Here is a 22,142-nt window from a genome sequence, read left to right on the forward strand (position 1 = left end):
AAATATAAATTGAACACCGTAGGCCCAAGCCCAATACACCTTTCTATAGCCCAACGAATCAATGGCCCAACATACTTCGGGTGCGGCCTGCTGTGGCGCACACCAAAATACGCTCCCGGTCTATCGTCGTGCTCCGCGCATACAATATTGCTTCTGAGAGCGATTGCCGATTGATAGTGCTCTTTTGCGAAGCTAGGGTTTGATCCCTCCCCTACTATTGTCCAATTTCACTGTGATAGTTCGTTGCTTCCATCATCCTGACCATAACATCATGACGGAGGTAATTATCTGTCTAATTTCTTATTTCATAGTTTATGCCTCAATCAAACACCAACTATACTATTTTGAGTGTTTTAAAATGCGGCCGCATGGGCCGCATATGCGTATGCGGTCGGCAGCCTTGCTCAGAATGTCCATGCGGCCGCATATGCGGTCCGAATATGCGCTCATGCGGAATAAAAAAGGGCATATGCGGATTAAAAATGCGGCCATGCGGTCCGAATATGCGGCCATGCAGACTGAAATACGCGGCCATGCAGTCCTTCCATGCGGTTTTGATAATTTTATTGTATTTTAATTAAAATTTATATGAAAAAAGTCAAAAAAAACTATTGTTGGTTATGTCATTATGTGAAAATAAATTCAAATATATGAATATATATATATATATATATAGAGTATGGCTAACGCGCTTCCTCTAGCATATGAGCCGAAATGCTTCCGGTGAAAAGTTGAAATTTCAAAATCCAAAAAGTCGATCTGAACCGTTCATCTTCTTCTCCATATTAATATCTGCTTGGAGACCAAATTTTACATTTTTATGAAATTTTTTACTATTTATTAAGCCACTTTGAAAATCGCTGATCCAACGGTGGCTTGCCAAACAGTAAAAATCAGAAGCTACCGTTGGATCAGCGATTTTCAAAGTGGCTTAATAAATAGTAAAAAAATTCAGAAAAATGTAAAATTTGGTCTCCAAGCAGATATTAATATGGAGAAGAAGATGAACGGTTCAGATCGACTTTTTGGATTTTGAAATTTCAAATTTCCACCGGAAGCATTTCAGCCCATATGCTAGAGGAAGCGCGTTAGCCGTACTCTATATATATATATATATATATATATATAGAGTTAGGCTGGGGTGCTATAGATAGCATAGTGGCCTCTATGCTACGGCTCAATATTCGAGTTTTCAAAATTCAAACGGTCGATCCGAACCGTTCATCTTATTCTCCATATTAATATCTGCTTGGAGACCAAATTTTATAATTTTCTGAATTTTTTTACTATTTATTAAGCCACTTTGAAAATCGCTAATCCAACGGTTTTACTGTTTTGTGCAGCCACCGTTGGATCAACAATTTTGTAAAATACTTAATAAATAGTAAAAAAATTCAGAAAAATGTAAAATTTGGTCTCCAAGCAGATATTAATATGGAGAATAAGATGAACGGTTCGGATCGACTGTTTGGATTTTGAAAACTCGAATATTGAGCCGTAGCATAGAGGCCACTATGCTATCCATAGCACCCCAGCCTAACTCTCTCTCTATATATATATATTTAATGGAAAATAGCAGTGTTTTAAAATGCAGTTTTGTTTATGCATGCGGAAGGCCACTGCATACCACATATGCGGATTTTTATGCGGATTTTAAAATAAAAATTCACGTATATATATAGAGAGAGAGAGGGATGGGCTATGGTGCATTGCAATGCATAGGCCATGGTGTGCATTGGACCATAAATTACCGATTCAAAGTCCAAATGACCGATCCAAACCGTTCATCTTGTTCTCCATATTAATATGTGCTTGGAGACCAAATTTTACATTTTTTGGAATCTTTTTACTATTTATTAAGCCACTTTGAAAATCGCTGATCCAACGGTGGCTTCTGATTTTACTGTTTCAAACAGTCACCGTTGGATCAGCGATTTTCAAAGTGGCTTAATAAATAGTAAAAAAATTCCAAAAAATGTAAAATTTGGTCTCCAAGCACATATTAATATGGAGAACAAGATGAACGGTTTGGATCGGTCATTTGGACTTTGAATCGGTAATTTATGATCCAATGCACACCATGGCCTATGCATTGCAATGCACCATAGCCCATCTCTCTCTCTCTCTCTCTCTCTCTCTATATATATAGAGATAGGCTAATATCAAAACGTTTGCACCAACTCCTCCCGTGCAACCAAGTCATTTTCCGATTTGCAAAGTCCAAACGACCGATCCGAACCGTTAGATGTTTAATCCATATTGAAATGTGCTTGGAGACCAAATTTTACATTTTTTGGAATTTTTTTGCTATTTATTAAGATGGTTTGAAAATCGCTGTTTTTATTAAAATTCTGCACCACTGGAAAACAGCGATTTCAAACCATCTTAATAAATAGCAAAAAAATTCCAAAAAATGTAAAATTTGGTCTCCAAGCACATTTCAATATGGATTAAACATCTAACGGTTCGGATCGGTCGTTTGGACTTTGCAAATCGGAAAACGACTTGGTTGTATGGGAGGGGTTGGTGCAAACGTTTTGATATTAGCCTATATATCTCTCTCTCTCTCTCTCTCTCTCTCTATATATATATATACGTGAATTTTTATTTTAAAATCCTCATAAAAATCCGCATATGTGGTATGCAGTGGCCTTCCGCATGCATAAACAAAACTGCATTTTAAAACACTGCTATTTTCCATTAAAAATTGTTCATAGTGTTTTCTGATCTGGTGACCTTTTCAAACAGGCCGAGAACATCAAGTTTACATATGAGCAACAAATGATGTTCTTTTCACGATTAGTGGGGCACTTTGATCTGGCGGATAACATCACTCCAATTAAGGTTGAGAACTTCAATTAAACTGCTGATTTGTTGTACAGTTTCTGTTTAGTTTTATTAGTTTGGCATGCCTCGTTTCTTCCCCGGGAATTGCCCTGAAACAAAAGTTTCTGCATTCCATTAGTTAAAAGAATATTTCTGTAGTTATATGTGTTGTTAAAAATGAAAATCTCTTCTTTTTATGGTAATGAGATCTTGAATCTTGTAGAAATTTCTTATACATATATAGATCGACATAATTTTGTAGGCTATTAAACTCAAAATTGAGATCCCATCGAAGTGTGGAGCCTCCATAATTGCAACATTTTCATTGCTATTTTTTTTTTTCCAAAATAACACCACAAAAAAATTACCAAGTAATAATTAAATTGCTGACACTCTAATTAAGCCTATTCTTGCATAACAGTGAAATACTTTCCTTTTTAACTAGTTTAAGAATATTTCTTTTACCGCTACCAAAAAATTCAAGAAAGATAAACGAAGAGAAAAGACCAACAGGTGGAATTAGTATAAGGTCAATTGCGAGTTCTTAATCTAGTTCTTAATGCAGACTTGTTTTAGTTTTAGTTTTCAGTCGACGAGCACAAACCAATGGATTACTCGAAGTTGGTTCTAAAATCCAGAAAGAAATATAAATTGAACACCGTAGGCCCAAGCCCAATACACCTTTCTATAGCCCAACGAATCAATGGCCCAACATACTTCGGGTGCGGCCTGCTGTGGCGCACACCAAAATACGCTCCCGGTCTATCGTCGTGCTCCGCGCATACAATATTGCTTCTGAGAGCGATTGCCGATTGATAGTGCTCTTTTGCGAAGCTAGGGTTTGATCCCTCCCCTACTATTGTCCAATTTCACTGTGATAGTTCGTTGCTTCCATCATCCTGACCATAACATCATGACGGAGGTAATTATCTGTCTAATTTCTTATTTCATAGTTTATGCCTCAATCAAACACCAACTATACTATTTTGAGTGTTTTAAAATGCGGCCGCATGGGCCGCATATGCGTATGCGGTCGGCAGCCTTGCTCAGAATGTCCATGCGGCCGCATATGCGGTCCGAATATGCGCTCATGCGGAATAAAAAAGGGCATATGCGGATTAAAAATGCGGCCATGCGGTCCGAATATGCGGCCATGCAGACTGAAATACGCGGCCATGCAGTCCTTCCATGCGGTTTTGATAATTTTATTGTATTTTAATTAAAATTTATATGAAAAAAGTCAAAAAAAACTATTGTTGGTTATGTCATTATGTGAAAATAAATTCAAATATATGAATATATATATATATATATATAGAGTATGGCTAACGCGCTTCCTCTAGCATATGAGCCGAAATGCTTCCGGTGAAAAGTTGAAATTTCAAAATCCAAAAAGTCGATCTGAACCGTTCATCTTCTTCTCCATATTAATATCTGCTTGGAGACCAAATTTTACATTTTTATGAAATTTTTTACTATTTATTAAGCCACTTTGAAAATCGCTGATCCAACGGTGGCTTGCCAAACAGTAAAAATCAGAAGCTACCGTTGGATCAGCGATTTTCAAAGTGGCTTAATAAATAGTAAAAAAATTCAGAAAAATGTAAAATTTGGTCTCCAAGCAGATATTAATATGGAGAAGAAGATGAACGGTTCAGATCGACTTTTTGGATTTTGAAATTTCAAATTTCCACCGGAAGCATTTCAGCCCATATGCTAGAGGAAGCGCGTTAGCCGTACTCTATATATATATATATATATATATATATAGAGTTAGGCTGGGGTGCTATAGATAGCATAGTGGCCTCTATGCTACGGCTCAATATTCGAGTTTTCAAAATTCAAACGGTCGATCCGAACCGTTCATCTTATTCTCCATATTAATATCTGCTTGGAGACCAAATTTTATAATTTTCTGAATTTTTTTACTATTTATTAAGCCACTTTGAAAATCGCTAATCCAACGGTTTTACTGTTTTGTGCAGCCACCGTTGGATCAACAATTTTGTAAAATACTTAATAAATAGTAAAAAAATTCAGAAAAATGTAAAATTTGGTCTCCAAGCAGATATTAATATGGAGAATAAGATGAACGGTTCGGATCGACTGTTTGGATTTTGAAAACTCGAATATTGAGCCGTAGCATAGAGGCCACTATGCTATCCATAGCACCCCAGCCTAACTCTCTCTCTATATATATATATTTAATGGAAAATAGCAGTGTTTTAAAATGCAGTTTTGTTTATGCATGCGGAAGGCCACTGCATACCACATATGCGGATTTTTATGCGGATTTTAAAATAAAAATTCACGTATATATATAGAGAGAGAGAGGGATGGGCTATGGTGCATTGCAATGCATAGGCCATGGTGTGCATTGGACCATAAATTACCGATTCAAAGTCCAAATGACCGATCCAAACCGTTCATCTTGTTCTCCATATTAATATGTGCTTGGAGACCAAATTTTACATTTTTTGGAATCTTTTTACTATTTATTAAGCCACTTTGAAAATCGCTGATCCAACGGTGGCTTCTGATTTTACTGTTTCAAACAGTCACCGTTGGATCAGCGATTTTCAAAGTGGCTTAATAAATAGTAAAAAAATTCCAAAAAATGTAAAATTTGGTCTCCAAGCACATATTAATATGGAGAACAAGATGAACGGTTTGGATCGGTCATTTGGACTTTGAATCGGTAATTTATGATCCAATGCACACCATGGCCTATGCATTGCAATGCACCATAGCCCATCTCTCTCTCTCTCTCTCTCTCTCTCTATATATATAGAGATAGGCTAATATCAAAACGTTTGCACCAACTCCTCCCGTGCAACCAAGTCATTTTCCGATTTGCAAAGTCCAAACGACCGATCCGAACCGTTAGATGTTTAATCCATATTGAAATGTGCTTGGAGACCAAATTTTACATTTTTTGGAATTTTTTTGCTATTTATTAAGATGGTTTGAAAATCGCTGTTTTTATTAAAATTCTGCACCACTGGAAAACAGCGATTTCAAACCATCTTAATAAATAGCAAAAAAATTCCAAAAAATGTAAAATTTGGTCTCCAAGCACATTTCAATATGGATTAAACATCTAACGGTTCGGATCGGTCGTTTGGACTTTGCAAATCGGAAAACGACTTGGTTGTATGGGAGGGGTTGGTGCAAACGTTTTGATATTAGCCTATATATCTCTCTCTCTCTCTCTCTCTCTCTATATATATATATACGTGAATTTTTATTTTAAAATCCTCATAAAAATCCGCATATGTGGTATGCAGTGGCCTTCCGCATGCATAAACAAAACTGCATTTTAAAACACTGCTATTTTCCATTAAAAATTGTTCATAGTGTTTTCTGATCTGGTGACCTTTTCAAACAGGCCGAGAACATCAAGTTTACATATGAGCAACAAATGATGTTCTTTTCACGATTAGTGGGGCACTTTGATCTGGCGGATAACATCACTCCAATTAAGGTTGAGAACTTCAATTAAACTGCTGATTTGTTGTACAGTTTCTGTTTAGTTTTATTAGTTTGGCATGCCTCGTTTCTTCCCCGGGAATTGCCCTGAAACAAAAGTTTCTGCATTCCATTAGTTAAAAGAATATTTCTGTAGTTATATGTGTTGTTAAAAATGAAAATCTCTTCTTTTTATGGTAATGAGATCTTGAATCTTGTAGAAATTTCTTATACATATATAGATCGACATAATTTTGTAGGCTATTAAACTCAAAATTGAGATCCCATCGAAGTGTGGAGCCTCCATAATTGCAACATTTTCATTGCTATTTTTTTTTTTCCAAAATAACACCACAAAAAAATTACCAAGTAATAATTAAATTGCTGACACTCTAATTAAGCCTATTCTTGCATAACAGTGAAATACTTTCCTTTTTAACTAGTTTAAGAATATTTCTTTTACCGCTACCAAAAAATTCAAGAAAGATAAACGAAGAGAAAAGACCAACAGGTGGAATTAGTATAAGGTCAATTGCGAGTTCTTAATCTAGTTCTTAATGCAGACTTGTTTTAGTTTTAGTTTTCAGTCGACGAGCACAAACCAATGGATTACTCGAAGTTGGTTCTAAAATCCAGAAAGAAATATAAATTGAACACCGTAGGCCCAAGCCCAATACACCTTTCTATAGCCCAACGAATCAATGGCCCAACATACTTCGGGTGCGGCCTGCTGTGGCGCACACCAAAATACGCTCCCGGTCTATCGTCGTGCTCCGCGCATACAATATTGCTTCTGAGAGCGATTGCCGATTGATAGTGCTCTTTTGCGAAGCTAGGGTTTGATCCCTCCCCTACTATTGTCCAATTTCACTGTGATAGTTCGTTGCTTCCATCATCCTGACCATAACATCATGACGGAGGTAATTATCTGTCTAATTTCTTGCTCTTATTAGATTTTTTTTCTACAAAATTGTAGGTTTTGGTATTTACTTTTGTGACTTGGTATTATATGGTGGCAATTCGTATGAATTTCTCTTTTCTTCTAGATAGGTCTGTGCAATTAGTCCGAATTCTCTTTTCGCTGAACTGAGCGACCCATTATTGAGTGGGTTCCTCTCAATTTTCTGGAAATTTGTACCCCTCAGAATTGATCTCTTTTACTACATAACCACAAATGGTGAGGTGGGGTGGGGGTGGGGGTGGGGGTGGGGGTGGGTTGGGGGGGTCTATGGGGAGACTTATGCATGTACCCTTTTTAGCTCCTTACACGAGGGATTATTACTGTATCACAGTGTTATGGGCAAAAGTAATAAGGGTACACTTATAGAATAGTATCAATCCTGATCTTTTTGCACATGTTGTTGTTACAGTATTGGGTTAGTCAGGGAAACAAATGGTGCGAGTTTTGCAAAATATACATATCCAATAACCCGGCAAGCATCAGAACACATGAGCTGGGGAAGCGGCACAAGGACACTGTTGCCCTGCGACTTGCTAATATGCAAAAGGAAGGTGCTGCGAAAGAGAAAGAACAGAAGGCAGCTGCTCGTGCCCTTGAACAAATCGAAGCCGTATGTCTTTGCTTTTTTATTTTTATTTTTATTTTTTTTTGTAAATTTTATCGAATCACATCCTTTGTTCCTCTTAATTCCGAAATAAAGAGTGCCTATCTATATACCATGCATCAGCACAAACAACTGGAAGGGGTTTGGTATTTTATTTTAGAACAAACTTCTGGCAAGCAAAAGCAAAAGTGGCAGCACAAGTGCACAACACATCCCTTGTTGTTGATTTGAAAAATTGGTTTTCACTACGTGTACTCAGAATTTATGGGTACTTGGTTATTTTGTGACAAGTATGTGCAAAAAAGACCTAAAACTATGTAAAATTGAATTTTAAGTGTTAATAGTTCTGAATTTTAGTTTGAACTTGTTTTGTTTTCCTGTCACAGAAAGCCAAAAAGAGTTACCAGAAGGACCTGGCATCTTTTCAAGGAGTATCTAGTAGTCCTACGGTAGAAACTAGTCAAAGAACTGCAGATAGCTCTAAATGTTCGGCAAAACCTGGAAGTGGTAGTGTATTTTATTTTTATTTTTTCTGCAACAAGTTAGTGAATATTCCGATCATGTCCAGCATTACTCGTACTCACACTCAAGCAACCAGTCTTTTTTCTTTGTTAGGTCTTCTATCTGGTGTATTGAATATTAGTTAGACAAAACAAATCTAATTGAACAAGAGCAGGGTTCAAATGCCTCGTGTCTTGCATGCATCAATTGTGCCTCGCATCCGTATCTCCTCTTTCAAAGTCCAAACAGTCAATCCGAACCGCTCAACATGATCTCCATATTAAAATGTGCTGGGAAACCAAATTTTATAATTTTGGTTTTTTTTTTTTTTTACTATTTTTTAGATAGGTACAAAATCACTGTTTTTCAGAAGATTCTTGACCATAAAAATAAACAGTGATTTAAAAAAAAGGTAAAAAAATTTCAAAAAAATATAAGATTTGGTCTTCAAGCACATTTTAATATGGAGATCATGTTGAGCGATTCTTATTGACTGTTTGTACTTTGAAAATGGAGATAAGAATGTGAGGCATGCTTGAGGCACGAAAGATGTGAGGCATTTGAAACCTGCTCATTGAACAAAAAAGACAATATTATCAACTGATATTAACATCCGTCTTGTACTGGTAAATTGAAAAAAAAAAATTACTAAGCAAGAGTTGTGTACTGGTATCTAAAAATGATTTTCTACATTTAAGTTTCATTTACATCTGTTGGGTGCTGATGTTACATTCTAGAACAAACTTTCATCAAGCATGACTATTTTTTTATATATATTGTAATGTTTGCATTGCAGATTGGGAGTTTGATTCTTCTTCTGGGTATTATTACAATAAATTGAATGGCTTTCACTACGACAAGAATTCTGATTTATATTATTCCGCTGCTTTAGGTATGTATGTACATCACTTTTGTCACAGTAACTTAGTTTATTGCTAAATTTTTTGTACCAATCCTTTCTTTTCCTTAATTTTGTTTAGGTAAATGGGTGACTCTAGAAGAGGCATCAAAATCCGGCAAAGTCACTAAACCTGATATAGGCCAACCATCAGCTGGTACCAAGTCTACAGGAGCAGCGCCAGGTTTGGTTGTTTCAAAACAATTGAATCCCACGAGAAACACAAAGGGGGCACCGTCTTCAATTGCTGTTAACAAGAGAAAGCGAGGCGATGCAAAACCCAAAACCATGTCTAAAGAGGAAGAGGAAGCCATTAAAGCAAGAGAGGCGGCAAGGAAAAGAGTTGAAGATCGGGAGAAGCCATTGTTGGGTCTCTACAGGGCTTATTAATTTGGTAAAGATAAATTTAGTTGCAGGGATTTGCTATGTTGTGTCTTGAATTTGTCTAGTTCGAGGGAGGAGGAATTATAAAAATGTTCATTTCAAATTGTAGACTGTTTTCAACTCTTATCCCCTTCATAATTCATAAAGCACAATTTAGTATATGTGGATATTGTCTTCTTCATCTTTATAGATTCACTCATTAATTTAATGTGCACTGTAAAAACTGTTGCATGTTTGATGTGCTATATCATACACTCTAAATCAAGATTGTTGGTGACTTGGTGTGTCATGTTCAATATTTTTTCTATTTGTTGAGTAATAGGAACAAACTTACCCAAAAGAAACCTTGAAATTACGTATTTCTTAGAAACAGACATTTTTTGGATAAAGGTATTGACAATGCATTTTTTGCTTCATGCAGTGCACTAGTCATATTGACTCTACAGTCTGTGTTGCATGAAGCAAAACCTTATCTGTCAATATCTTTACCCCGTTCATTGTTGAGTAGCTTCTGATTTTAATGACCTAGTGTTTCTCAATGCAAAAGCCTTGAGAGTGTAGATGCTCTAACTAATTTTCAATAAATAATTTGGTTTTTGCCCGTTGTTCCCATAAATTGGCCTTAACTGACACTTCCTTTTTTATTTCGAAGGCCTAATTGGTTGGGTCCGTATCCTCTGATATATCAAATTTTTAATTTATCTTAAGCCGGATCAAATTATATTCAGTACCTGTTCGAAATGTAGGGCTATTTTTTTTTTTAATTCGTGCAGAAAGAATTTGAATGACTTGAGATATCAGAGGATGTGAATTCTAATTGGTTAATCTACAAAGATTCAGTGCAGTACAGGTTCTCTCTCTCTCTCTCTCCTCTATAGCGTGCGGTTTCATTCTTTTAGGGCATTTCTGATACAAAATTTAGTTGATTTTGATTTCAATCTTTTCCTTGCATGAAGTGAGCAGCGAGAAGAGAGATTTGGTAAGAGTAAAAGGAAAATTTTGTCATGACTTGGGTTGCCAAATTAATAATATTTGTTCTTTTAATATAAAAAGGATGATACTGGTTTTGTTCTTCTGTAGCATATAAATTTATCTACTTGTTAAGTCCTATTAAAATTTCAAACTAGACCTGAACCATACCAGAAAAGTTGCCAGTAAACCAGCAAATTTAGCCTTTACCAGTCTGGTACAAGTGCAACATCAGTACTACCTTAGTATGATCAAAATATCATATTATGCTCTAAACAAAATTATGTCAAACATTTTGAATGCCCAATCAAAACAGCAAGAAAACCAGCAATTATGATCAGATTATGAATCATCACACCATCATAAAAAAAAGGTGCAGATTTAATCCAAGTAAAATCTCGGATTTGGGCACCAAAATTCACATTACACACACGGTTACTACTCACCGAGTCGGTGGATTCCACAAAAGAGAAGAAAAAAAAAACACCAAGAGTATTATTAACTTCAAAGGATCGGCAAATAAGGAAACAGGAAGGAGTTGTTGAGATTCAACAAAATCTCGCCAACCAGTATCATTCTTATTGTAAAACCAGTTCATGGCCTGGCTTTGATTGCAAGTGAACTAAAGGTTCACAGAATTGCTAGCTCTGAATTTAGTTCAATTTGGAACGGCCATGGTATGAATCAGACATAACAGTACACCTCCTCAGAGAAATTTGATTGACTCCTCCGCTTTATTCGACCTGTTAATTCTCAGGTTGGGGCTATGGTACATGCTACATATAACAAGTCCATCTCACTGCGGTGCTGCCTTGGCCGAAATAGAGCGAGCTGGAGATTGAGTCACTTCTTGAATTTTGAACATGTTCTGGTTAGGTCTACCTAAACTTGTCAACTCCATGCTTAACATAGGAGAAAAAACTGAAGATGACTGGTACTATGTTAGAAGCATATGATATAGGGAGGTCGATACGAGAGGGATATTAAAGGGATCAAGTGGGCCTGATTCCATTTGAGGCAAATTTGTGCCAAATGCAGCTTAGATGCACAGTCAGGCTTAAAGAATATAATTTGATGCCTAATTACTCAAATGATGGTCACTGAATATAATAGAGGTCTAGTTCTTTAATTAAAGTTTGTTCGAAGTCAAGTGTAGAAATCAGTACTGTATAGCACTGAATGAAGTTTAAATCCGATTTTGGTTAGATATGAATACAACTCTGCACAAGTCGTTTCCTTTTTTTTGAAAGATCGAATTGATTTTCTTGAAGTCTCTAGACTACTCAATCCTAACTTTCTGAAATAAAATAGGAGAGGAAAATTCTATCTTGTGTTTGGTTTTGGTAAGTCCAGTTATTAATTAATAACATATGTAGTTCTTATAATCTAGAATTTTGCAGTAGCATATTAGAAATCAGAGGACTTGTCAGAGGGTATCGAGTTTTATTTTGACTGTAGTGTTGTTTTGTTAGAAGATTTGTTTAATATGCTTATTTGCCTTGGAACAAAGTGATCGACTTTTAATTTCATAAATTTGTTGTCGCTGCAGCTTCGGAAGTGAATTTGGGATCTAATTAACGGATTGTTAGCAGTAAAATATATATATATATTTTTAACTATGTAAATAATTTTTATTCTCCATAATCTCCGGGGAACCATTTATAAGGTTTATGGATGGATCTGCATTAATTAGTTTGCCAATAGGGTAAGCCTTTGATTTATGTTTCACCAGTGCACCTGTTCTGTTCTTCTTGTTTTGTTAGAAGACTTGTTTAATATGCTTGTTTGCTCAGGTCCTTGTTGGAACAAAGTGTTCAATTAACGGACGTGAATTTGGGATCTGCGTAATAATTAACGGATTGTTGGCAGTAAAATTTCGGTAAATTTTAAAATTTGTCCTTTTTTTTCAAAATACCCTCCTAAATTTTTTAACAAAATGTCATTGTGAAACTCACTTGTTCCTTCCTTCCTTCCCCTCCGTCTCATGGTATTAACTTATTTCATAAAAACAAATATCTAACCTATAAATGTTTTAACATACGCATTTATATAGTTTATTCAGTATAAAATTTTATATTCCAACAACTATAATAATTTTATTATTAAGAACAATTTAGTGAGATACTTATACTGATTCAAATAATCAATACAAGAAATATTAAGAACAATTTTATCACATCACATGTTAAGAACAAATATACTAACATGGACAAAATTTAGTTAATAGTTAGAAAGCAGTAAAGATATATCTCAATAACCATTGTAATCTAGCATGAATCAAATCGGTATTGTAAATAACAATATGCGGTCGTCGGACAGACAAGGTATCGTCAAGCGATTAATCAGTAATAATCGGTCATATTTGAAAATAATCATTCGATTAGTTAAAAAAATCCATAACAATTTGATCACCGCCAATAACTAAGTAGCCAATTAATCGCCTAAACGAACGTTTTTTACAACACTGAATCAAATACAACATTGAAAGAGATAACAAAGCGCGAACCAAATATAATAATACATGTTCTGAAACAATATTTCTTGATATCATAGTCTCTGTTGTCACATTTTTTGAAATCCTACTTGTTTCGTTTTTTTTTTTGAAAATTAGTGATATATATCACCGATTTTATTAAAATCAGAAACCAAAGTATATATGACCCGGTACCTAAAATTGATACTTAAATCAAATAAACAAAAGCAGAAGCAAAAGGAAATACCAAAACATCATAATATGTACACAACTAAGAAAATACCAAAACATCATAACATGTATAAAATAAGTACTACAAATATAATAAGTCTTCATCCTCCTTCTCTTCTCCAGACATTGGATATGGGGGTTGTCATTGCCAGAACCTGGCATATCTTCCAATAGTATTTCCTGGGCAAGAGACATCAGAATGTCCAAAATTTGAATCGTATCGAGACTTATTTCCTCTTCCAACAGAATGAGGTATGGAAGATTCTTAACATCAAAAGACATTATAAGATTTAATTTAAAGAAAGAATCGATTTACATCAAAATTGAATCAAAGAAATAATCTTAACACCAATAACTTTAATAGAATAGGGAAAACTATCATTAAAACATAATCTATTTTTTCTAATCAAATAATTCATATGACAGTCATTATTAATAATTCAACTAATAATCTATCTTTTAAAGGAATAAAAACATTAATTATTCATAAATCCTTCAAATATGATAATTATAACTAAAGTTATTATAATATGCAATCCTACTCGTCTCGTTATTTCGGTAAGATTGATTTTGCTCTCCTCTCTCGTCTTGTTATTTCGGTAAGATTGATTTTGCCACGATATGTCATGTATGCTGGGCACGTTTTTATGATTTAATCTTCTTCAACTTGTTTCTTTTGTTTTTAATGAACCTAGTCTCAGTCTGTAAATATAAAATACAAGCAGGCAGTCAAAGAATCACGCGTGCGACTCTCAAAAGCTGCTCAGAGAATACAAAAGAAACCAAACCAACGAGCAACCCACCACGATTTTATTGCTCTAGTTTAATCAACTGTATTATTTACTAATATAAATCCTTTTGTTTCTTTGCGGGAGAAGAAAGACCCAGGTCCACTCTCCTTTAAGCGAAGAAAAACAAAGAAACAGTCAACAAAATCTAAAATTTAGAAACTATAAAAATTAAAGAGGTAGACTGGCTAGCTAGATTAGGTGATATATGGTCCCTTGACTCTACGCCTAAAGAACCAAAAGCACTCAGAATTTTTTATCTATACAAATTATTTGAAAATAATATAGGATAATAGATAAATTATTTTGAAAATTTGATGTTATAGAAGAAATCGCAAACACTAAAAAGGAATCGAGAAAAAAATCGGTTCCTTACAATTTCCTAAAGAAACGTAAAAAAGTTTCATGTTCCTTCCATATATGATCAAAATTCATGCAATCCATCTATGGTTTTATATTATTTTTATATAATTTCTATAAATAAAAAAATTATGAAAAGCACTGCCTTCGTGGAGGCACCAACTATGACTAATATCTTTTTTTCTAGGATATATTAATTATGTATATATAATTAGTAGCAAGAAGTAAAGACAGACTATACCGACTTTTTTTATTAATCAAAAATAAAATAAAATAAATATTGCGAAAGGGAATCATTTTGTCGGAAAATTAAAATATAGGAAAAACGGGATTGATTATCTCGTCCCCCGGACGGTACAAGATTTTATGTCCAGATTAATACCCTGCTAATTCAAATTCTTAAACCCACTAAGCAGGAAAAAAAAATTCTGGATAGGATAGACCATCCCGTCCATGCTTTTTTTTTTTTTTTTATTTAGATCGCTAATTAGGATCAAGATTAACAAAATGGGATGATTTATCCCGTTTAGCTACAGTGTCTGAATAGGATAAATCATCCTAATTTTCTATATTTCAATTTTCTAACAAAACAAAATATTTTTCTATTTTATTTACGATTAATAAAAAAATCGGCAGACTATACACAGGTAAAAAAAACAGAGAGAGAAATATACTGAGAGTTTTTGTGAATTATTGAAATTTGATGTCGATCCAGGATTCCAGGTGGTGATTGATGATAGGTGTTGCTATGACTTGTCCCGTTACTAATCATTCATTTTTATATTACAGCGGCTATGAATCATACAACTGTAGTGAAAGTGGTAATTGACTGATTGGATGGCCCTTTTGATACTGATCACCTGATTAATTCTAAGTCAAGATTACAACAACAACTGTTATTTCGAATCGATGTCATTTCACCTTTGTTAAATTTGCCCCTTTTTCATTTTTCTTTTGTTAAAACATAGTTTAATTCCTCCTAATCTAGTTGTTCAAATTTCAAACTTTTGTTAAGATAAAAAATGAACCTTACTCATTGAGTGGACCAAATTAAAAAGAATCCTAAATAAAATTTCCGCCTAAAGCTAGAAGTAATATTTAGGTTAGATATAGCATAGGTTTTAGACTTGATTTGATCTAATTGTTACCATTTTATATGGGAAAGCTAGCTAACGGAATGTAAGCGTCTAGGTCTAGCCTTCTGCTAAAAAGTGAGAATTATTACATATTTGAAAGTGTTTCTTATTTTATTTTTATTATTCAATTCCGTCACTTGTTTAAGAATTAAGTGTAGTCAAAATGAAAATTATTTTGTGCAATAATTGTGATCCATTATAAATGGCTTAACTTGAAAATATTGATAATATATTATGTTAAAAATAAGCTAAAAAGAAGTTTCTAAAATAATTGTGTATCAAGTTTCATACAATTTGTGTGCAATTTGATATTCAATCAAAGATTGTTATATATAATAACCATAAAAAAAAAGATTGTTATATATAGATCTTTACAAAATTAATAAATGATAGAACTTGCAAATTTTCATCATTGAAATATATATTATATGCACATAGTAAACATCAATATCAAATGTTGAATTTTAAAACTATAAATTATTCTTTATGATTGTCAAGATTATCAAATTAATTATTCTTAATTCATCCAATCCTAATTATGGCGTCAAGTAATTAATTAACCCATTGAAATGTCAAATGTGCAATGTTGCCATTCTCAAAGAAAAAAAAAAGGTGTAATTTGTCAATTAAGAACATTGCAAGCATCCTCTTTGTTTATGTCGTGAAGATCTTGAACAATTAAAAAAAAAAAAAACAGAGCAATAATTAACATCCAATGAAAAAATAAGCGACTTAAATAATGATGGAAGCTCCAATACAAATGGTATTCCTCATCCATGTTAATTAGCAACAAAAGCAAACAAATTAAGAGAAATATCCTACTATATTTATAAAAAAAGAGAGAGAGAACAAACAAAAAAAACATAAATACAAAAAATGATATAAGTACATAAATAGTTTCTAGCAATATCTTTCCAAATTGATTTATTAGGAAATCTGACCTGGGCTAGAACCCGTCTAAGGAGTTCAAAAGACAACCTCTTGACAGTTTCAATTGAAAAGTCTAGACATCTAGACCCAATTAAGTGCAACCTCTGTAAAAACCACATATAGCTCGTACGTATTTACCCAAAAAAAAAAAATACTTGGAAATAATAATTCAAAGAAGTACACAGTATACACGATCTGTAAAGAGAGGGAAAAAGAAAGAAAAAACAAAACATATCTATATTGTGAATTCATCGAATCACTTGCCCTTGCTCAAGTGGTGTGTGTTCATCCCTCGTACCAACCGGTTCATCGACGGGTTGAGCCGCATGCAACTGAATACGCCTTGCCGGATTGGTACTCTCTTCTGATCCTCTAGTGTCGCAACATGTTGATGCTTCTCATTACCAGTCGTCGGTTTTTTCATAAAGAAATTGCCGCCTTTCATGCCTTTCATGCCTTTCATGCCTTTCAAACCAAGCGGACCGTGCTTTTTAGTGTCGTCACTGCCGCCCGCTTTCTTCTCAGTACCTGGAGATGGTGACACCGGGGAGCCATTGAAGATACCCGAAGGTGAATACTGGAATATAGGATCTTTGTTTCGGTTACCAGCGTGACGTCCTTCTGATGCATTTCTGAAAAGAAGCAGATCGCTGAGCCGCCATTTCTTTCTACTTTTATTAGATGAAGATTTACTGGTACCAGTACCAGTACTACTTGTCTCCGTGAGGGGATCAGGTTGCATGGAAGACTTGAAAGAAGCAATTTTCTCATCAAGTAAATTCCCTCTACCGAGCGGAGAAGGCGAGAGCGACCTCGACACTTTCCGTTCATGAGAAGGAGTCACCTTCTCCTCTCTCCCTCGATCAGCCGTGGCCACCATCATTGCGGCAGCAAACGGGTCAAAGTCTGACTTGGCCCTGGTGCGTGGGGACCGCAACGCCCAACTTTTTGTTGACCGAGGGGATGAGTTGGCGCTCATGCTGGTACGTGATTCATCCATGGCCAAAAGTTGAAGCCTAGGTGGCGGCTTGAGAGGCCTTATCTTACCTTCCTCAAAAAGCTCATCAGCGGTCGTCAGGTCGGATTTAGGTGCACTTTCCTCTACCGGCGCATTGAATTCAAACTCAGGAGAGCTGGTTGACTTGTCGCTGTTGGCTAAAGGCGATTTAGGCGTGCCGGGTTTCTCTTCCCAATAGAACGGTACCTTTGACGGGGTCGAAAAGGAGGCGCGTGCCATGAAGGTGTCTTCTTCAGATGCGAACTCGGCATAAATGGCAGCGGCTCGGGTCGGGCTAGAAGGAGCACTGCTGTAATGGTTGAAAAAGTCGAATGGGTTGATCGATCGTCTCGGGCTGGTTGTGGTCAGCTCATCGATGAATGGGTTTGATGGCCGGCCTGTTGGGCTCGGTGGTGGGAATTCAAATGGATTGGCGATGCCGTTTGAATCGGGAGCAGGAAAGTCGAACTCGAACGGGTTAATGGCGGTAGCTGTGGCGGCATGGCGTGGGCTTAATGGTGAGTTTGTGATCAAAGGAGGTTCTTGTTTGACCGGCGCCAACAGCTCCATGCGGCTTGATGTTGATTAAATTCTTCTCTTCGTCTCTCTCTGTCTCTCACCCTTGTTTTGACGATGATGCTTTTCGTGCGTTGGGGTTTGAAACAGGGCAGAGGGAGAGGAATGTTGGTGAGAGAAAAGAGGTGGGAAACAGGATAGAACTGTCTTAAATTAATTGAAATGAAAACAGTTGGATCAAGGAATAGGAAAGCAAAGGATGGATAGAAAAAGAAAGAATATAGTTATTTTCATATGAGCCCTTGTGATTTGTAGATGTAACATTTATGTACATAAGTGCGGCGCGTTTATGATGATCCTGCTAAGATTATGATATTCGAATTTTCAAGTGATAATTAGTACAAAAGTAACGGAAGAAGTTGACAACCCAAACATGCAGAGAATGTTGTTTCGAAGGCAAAAGAAAGATATTGACAAAGCATTTTTACTAGAGTTAAAATAATAATATATACAGTGTATCAAAAATATATGATTGATGCGCGAGTGAGTCTATGGTACTATGCATATTACGATTTGGCATTGTGCTATGGCTCTATATTCGAGTTTTCAAATTCTAACTGTCGATTCGAACCGTTCACCTTGTTCTCCATATTAATATGTGTTTGGAGACCAAATTTTACATTTTTAAAAAAAAAATTACTATTTTTTTAGATATTTAGAAAATCACTTGATCTGAAAATTCTGAACCATCCAAAAACAGTGATTTTCAATAAATTTAAAAAAATAGTAAAAAAATTTCAAAAAATGTAAAATTTGATCTCCAAACACATATTAATATGGAGAACAAGGTGAACGGTTCGGATCGACCTTTAGAATTTGAAAACTCGAATATAGAGCCGTAGCACGATGCCAAATCGTAATATGCATAGTACCATAGACTCACTCATTGATGCGCTGCATGAAGCTAAAATTATTTTGTCAATGTACAAAATAGAAAATATGTACCTGATGAATTGCAGGAAGCTAAAATAATTCTGTCAATATATTTACTCGTTAACAAGGAGATTAGAATTTAAATCGTATGATCTGACGAGTGCATATCCTCTACAACATTGTATTTGATAGAATGAGCTTCCAACTTAGTCAAATAAATTCGGTGCTTATTTGGATTATAAGAGTCCGTTTTAGGATTCATGCCGGGTTTAAAAAAGATATAAATCTCACTCTACACAGTAGGGTACCGCACTGGATTTGAACTTATCTTACTATATTTTTGGACCATAGAATCTTGCCGAGATTTGCGCACGATCCAATTGGACTGTATACAATGAGCTACCTTTTTTGTTAATTTTTCTTTGTAACATTTAATGTGAGATCCAATATTGGACCATATAACCTTGTGATCTTTATAATTGGACAGACGGATGGATTTTGACCCGTTCGATTGGTCACGTCATCATGTTCTTTGTTTTCTGTTTATTTTTCTCCACACGTGGTAGGATCCATGCCCTCTGCTTTGTCGGAAAAACAAGGGAAATGTTCGCTAACCGCAAAATAGAGCTTGAAGTTAGGATTTCATTTGCGTTAAGTCAAAAGTTAAAATGAAAATACCAGCTCCCTGTTTTGGAAAAGAACATCAGAGTGCTTGTATTCTCGAGAATATAATAAGTAATGTTGTGGGATCGGCTACAGGTTGTGAAGCATGGTTGTCTTGTTCTCCTAGGTTTAGAATTAATGGCGTGATCCAACTAGATGGGTCAATATTTCCTCTGGTATAGGACCCAAACTCCCAAAGTAATGACGGATTATATTCATGATATCTAATTATGTGCTTTTGTGTTTTGATCCTCCTTTTGATTTAATTATATACACATAAATTCTTAAGAATTTAAAGAAGCACATAAATTGAACTTATAATCTTTGTGGTGAGTTTTGAATAGGATCAAATTTACCGTGATTATGCGCGCCTTCTATAAAGTTGAACGACAGTACGTAGCTCAATAATATTACATATATTTTATGAACGCTTCGATAAACATTTCTGTCTTTTTCAAATTGAAACCCTTAAAAATATCTATTTAGACTTTTCAAAAAATCATCTATCTACCCTTTCAAATATATTGTAGTTGATTAAAGCATAAAAAAATAGATTCTTTTTTTTTAAGAAAGAAGCCACCACAAATAAAGAGAAAATTGTCCATATATAATTAACAATTATCTACGTCAACCTCCTCTTCCCATCTCTCCGTCAAAGGCTTCTCGTAAAATTTCGTCTCTACGCACAACCACTAAACCTCGACTCAGATCTTGTTTTCGTTGCGGTGAGCGTGGTCACCTCGCCTCTCAATGTCGTAACTCTCTAGTTTGCTTTGCTTGTGGTAAGGTGGGCCATCGATCTGTCACTTGCAAGAAGCCTTCTTTGCTCACTACTTCTCCTAGACCAATGGAGGCTTTGAATTCTCGTACTACTATGAAGTTCTATTCCAATAAAGAGACTCGTAATTTCAGAGCCACTCTTGCTAGAGGAATTGTTCTGTTTGATCAACAAAATCGAGGCCCTCAATTCATTCAGTCTCATCTTCGAGCACGGTTTTTTGATAAGATGGATTGGCCCTGGTTTCCGCGCAAGCTTGCTCCTCGGTTCTTCTTGATTGATCCTCCAGATGAGGAATGGCGAGCTATTGCTCTACGAGATAAGCAGATTTCATTAGGGGATGTGATATTTCCTCTTGAACCTTACTCTTTTGCTCGATTTTCAAAGGGGTACAAACCACAGACGTTCTGGATCAATGTTCTTGGGGTTCCACATGATCTGTGGTGCCCGGCTGAGATAAAAAGGTTAGCTGAAAATATTGGCGGTTTTTGGATTGCCACTGACCCTCAATCCTTTGATTGTTTCGATTTGGAAATTTTGCGTATTAAAATTGGGGTCCCGGATCGCTCTATGATACCTTCTTGTCGACGCCTTCAATTTACTGATGAAGATAGATCAGTTACTTATCATGACTGCTATATCTTTGTTGAGGAGGATCCCCAGTCGGTGGTACTCCCACCACCAGTGCACACCCAGGCACCGCCAGTACTTGCTTCAGTGGTGGTACCCCCACCTCTGATAACACATACCCTTCCTTCTACTATGGTACCTCCCCCACCTCCTTCTGAGGTGTTACCCCCTCCTCCCCCACCTCCCCCTCTACCTTCTAATCCTCTCATTCCCTTGGTTACTGCTATTCCCACTGGTAATAGTTTTTCTGCACTTGCTGCTGAGAACTTACAGATCTTACCTGATGCCTCTATCACGAGGAATCCCGATATTCCTCGTGATATTTATCATCTTGATCATGACCCATGGGATCAGACAGCTACTGATTCACACGATCCACCTCCTGTTGCACATTCTGACACAGCTGATCCGGTCATTTTGAGTCAGCCAGCTAACGAGCATGGGCCTACAGCTCAGCCTATTGTTGTTGTTACTGAGCCAACCAAGCGGAAGAGCCGAGCTTCTTCAGCTGAAACACGAAGCAGCTTGCGAATCAAGTTGATGGGCAATCCGGAGCCGAAGGATGAGACCAATAAGCCAATCCGGCGTGCTGCCGCCTCAGGTACAAAAAAATATTTAGATCAATTTCCTTATGCTCATTTAACTGATTCTGAAGTTATAGATATGTACGAAATTGGGGGTTTCTCTTTAGGTGCGGATGAGGCCACCAAACTCCAAGTTGTTAATAAATTTAGGACTATTTCTAAAACTTCTTTGGTCTCTGTGTTTGATGAAGTTAACGAAAACCATTTTCTATTACCCTCTCCCACTGACATTAGCGAGATTGTGCTTAATGCACAATCTTTGGGGTCTTAATTTTTTATGATGAACATTCTTACTTGGAATGCTAGAGGTCTTGGTATGTCTAATAAACGACGTGTCCTGAGGGATTATATTAGAGATCATTCAATTGACATTCTAGGTATAGTGGAAACGAAACATGAATCTTTTAAAGTTCGAACCCTTGACTCTTTTGGTTCTAATATCACTCACTGGATTTTGAAGCCATCAGTTGGGAGATCTGGTGGTTTATTAGTGGGATTTGATACCTCTAAAT

The 22,142-nt window shown here is 35.9% G+C and overlaps 2 protein-coding genes across 2 annotated transcripts; one reads left to right on the forward strand and one right to left on the reverse strand.

Moving 5' to 3' along the window:
- Window positions 1-7,051: 7,051 nt before the first annotated feature.
- On the forward strand, window positions 7,052-9,850 carry LOC144553133 (C2H2 and C2HC zinc fingers superfamily protein). Its single transcript, XM_078301232.1, has 5 exons — window positions 7,052-7,214; window positions 7,665-7,865; window positions 8,246-8,366; window positions 9,157-9,252; window positions 9,341-9,850. The coding sequence occupies exons 1-5, from the start codon at window positions 7,206-7,208 to the stop codon at window positions 9,646-9,648; spliced, it is 735 nt and encodes a 244-aa protein (XP_078157358.1). The 5' UTR covers window positions 7,052-7,205; the 3' UTR covers window positions 9,649-9,850.
- A 6,643-nt stretch (window positions 9,851-16,493) lies between these two features.
- Window positions 16,494-18,340, reverse strand: LOC144553134 (uncharacterized). The gene is made up of 2 exons (XM_078301233.1): window positions 18,147-18,340; window positions 16,494-18,100 (listed from the first exon to the last, which is right to left on the reverse strand). Exon 2 carries the CDS (start codon window positions 18,094-18,096, stop codon window positions 16,786-16,788), a length of 1,311 nt encoding a protein of 436 aa, XP_078157359.1. The 5' UTR covers window positions 18,097-18,100; window positions 18,147-18,340; the 3' UTR covers window positions 16,494-16,785.
- Window positions 18,341-22,142: the final 3,802 nt, after the last annotated feature.

Source organism: Carex rostrata, chromosome 4 (assembly GCF_964058835.1).
Source record: "Carex rostrata chromosome 4, lpCarRost1.2, whole genome shotgun sequence".
NCBI classification, from domain to species: Eukaryota; Viridiplantae; Streptophyta; class Magnoliopsida; order Poales; family Cyperaceae; genus Carex; species Carex rostrata.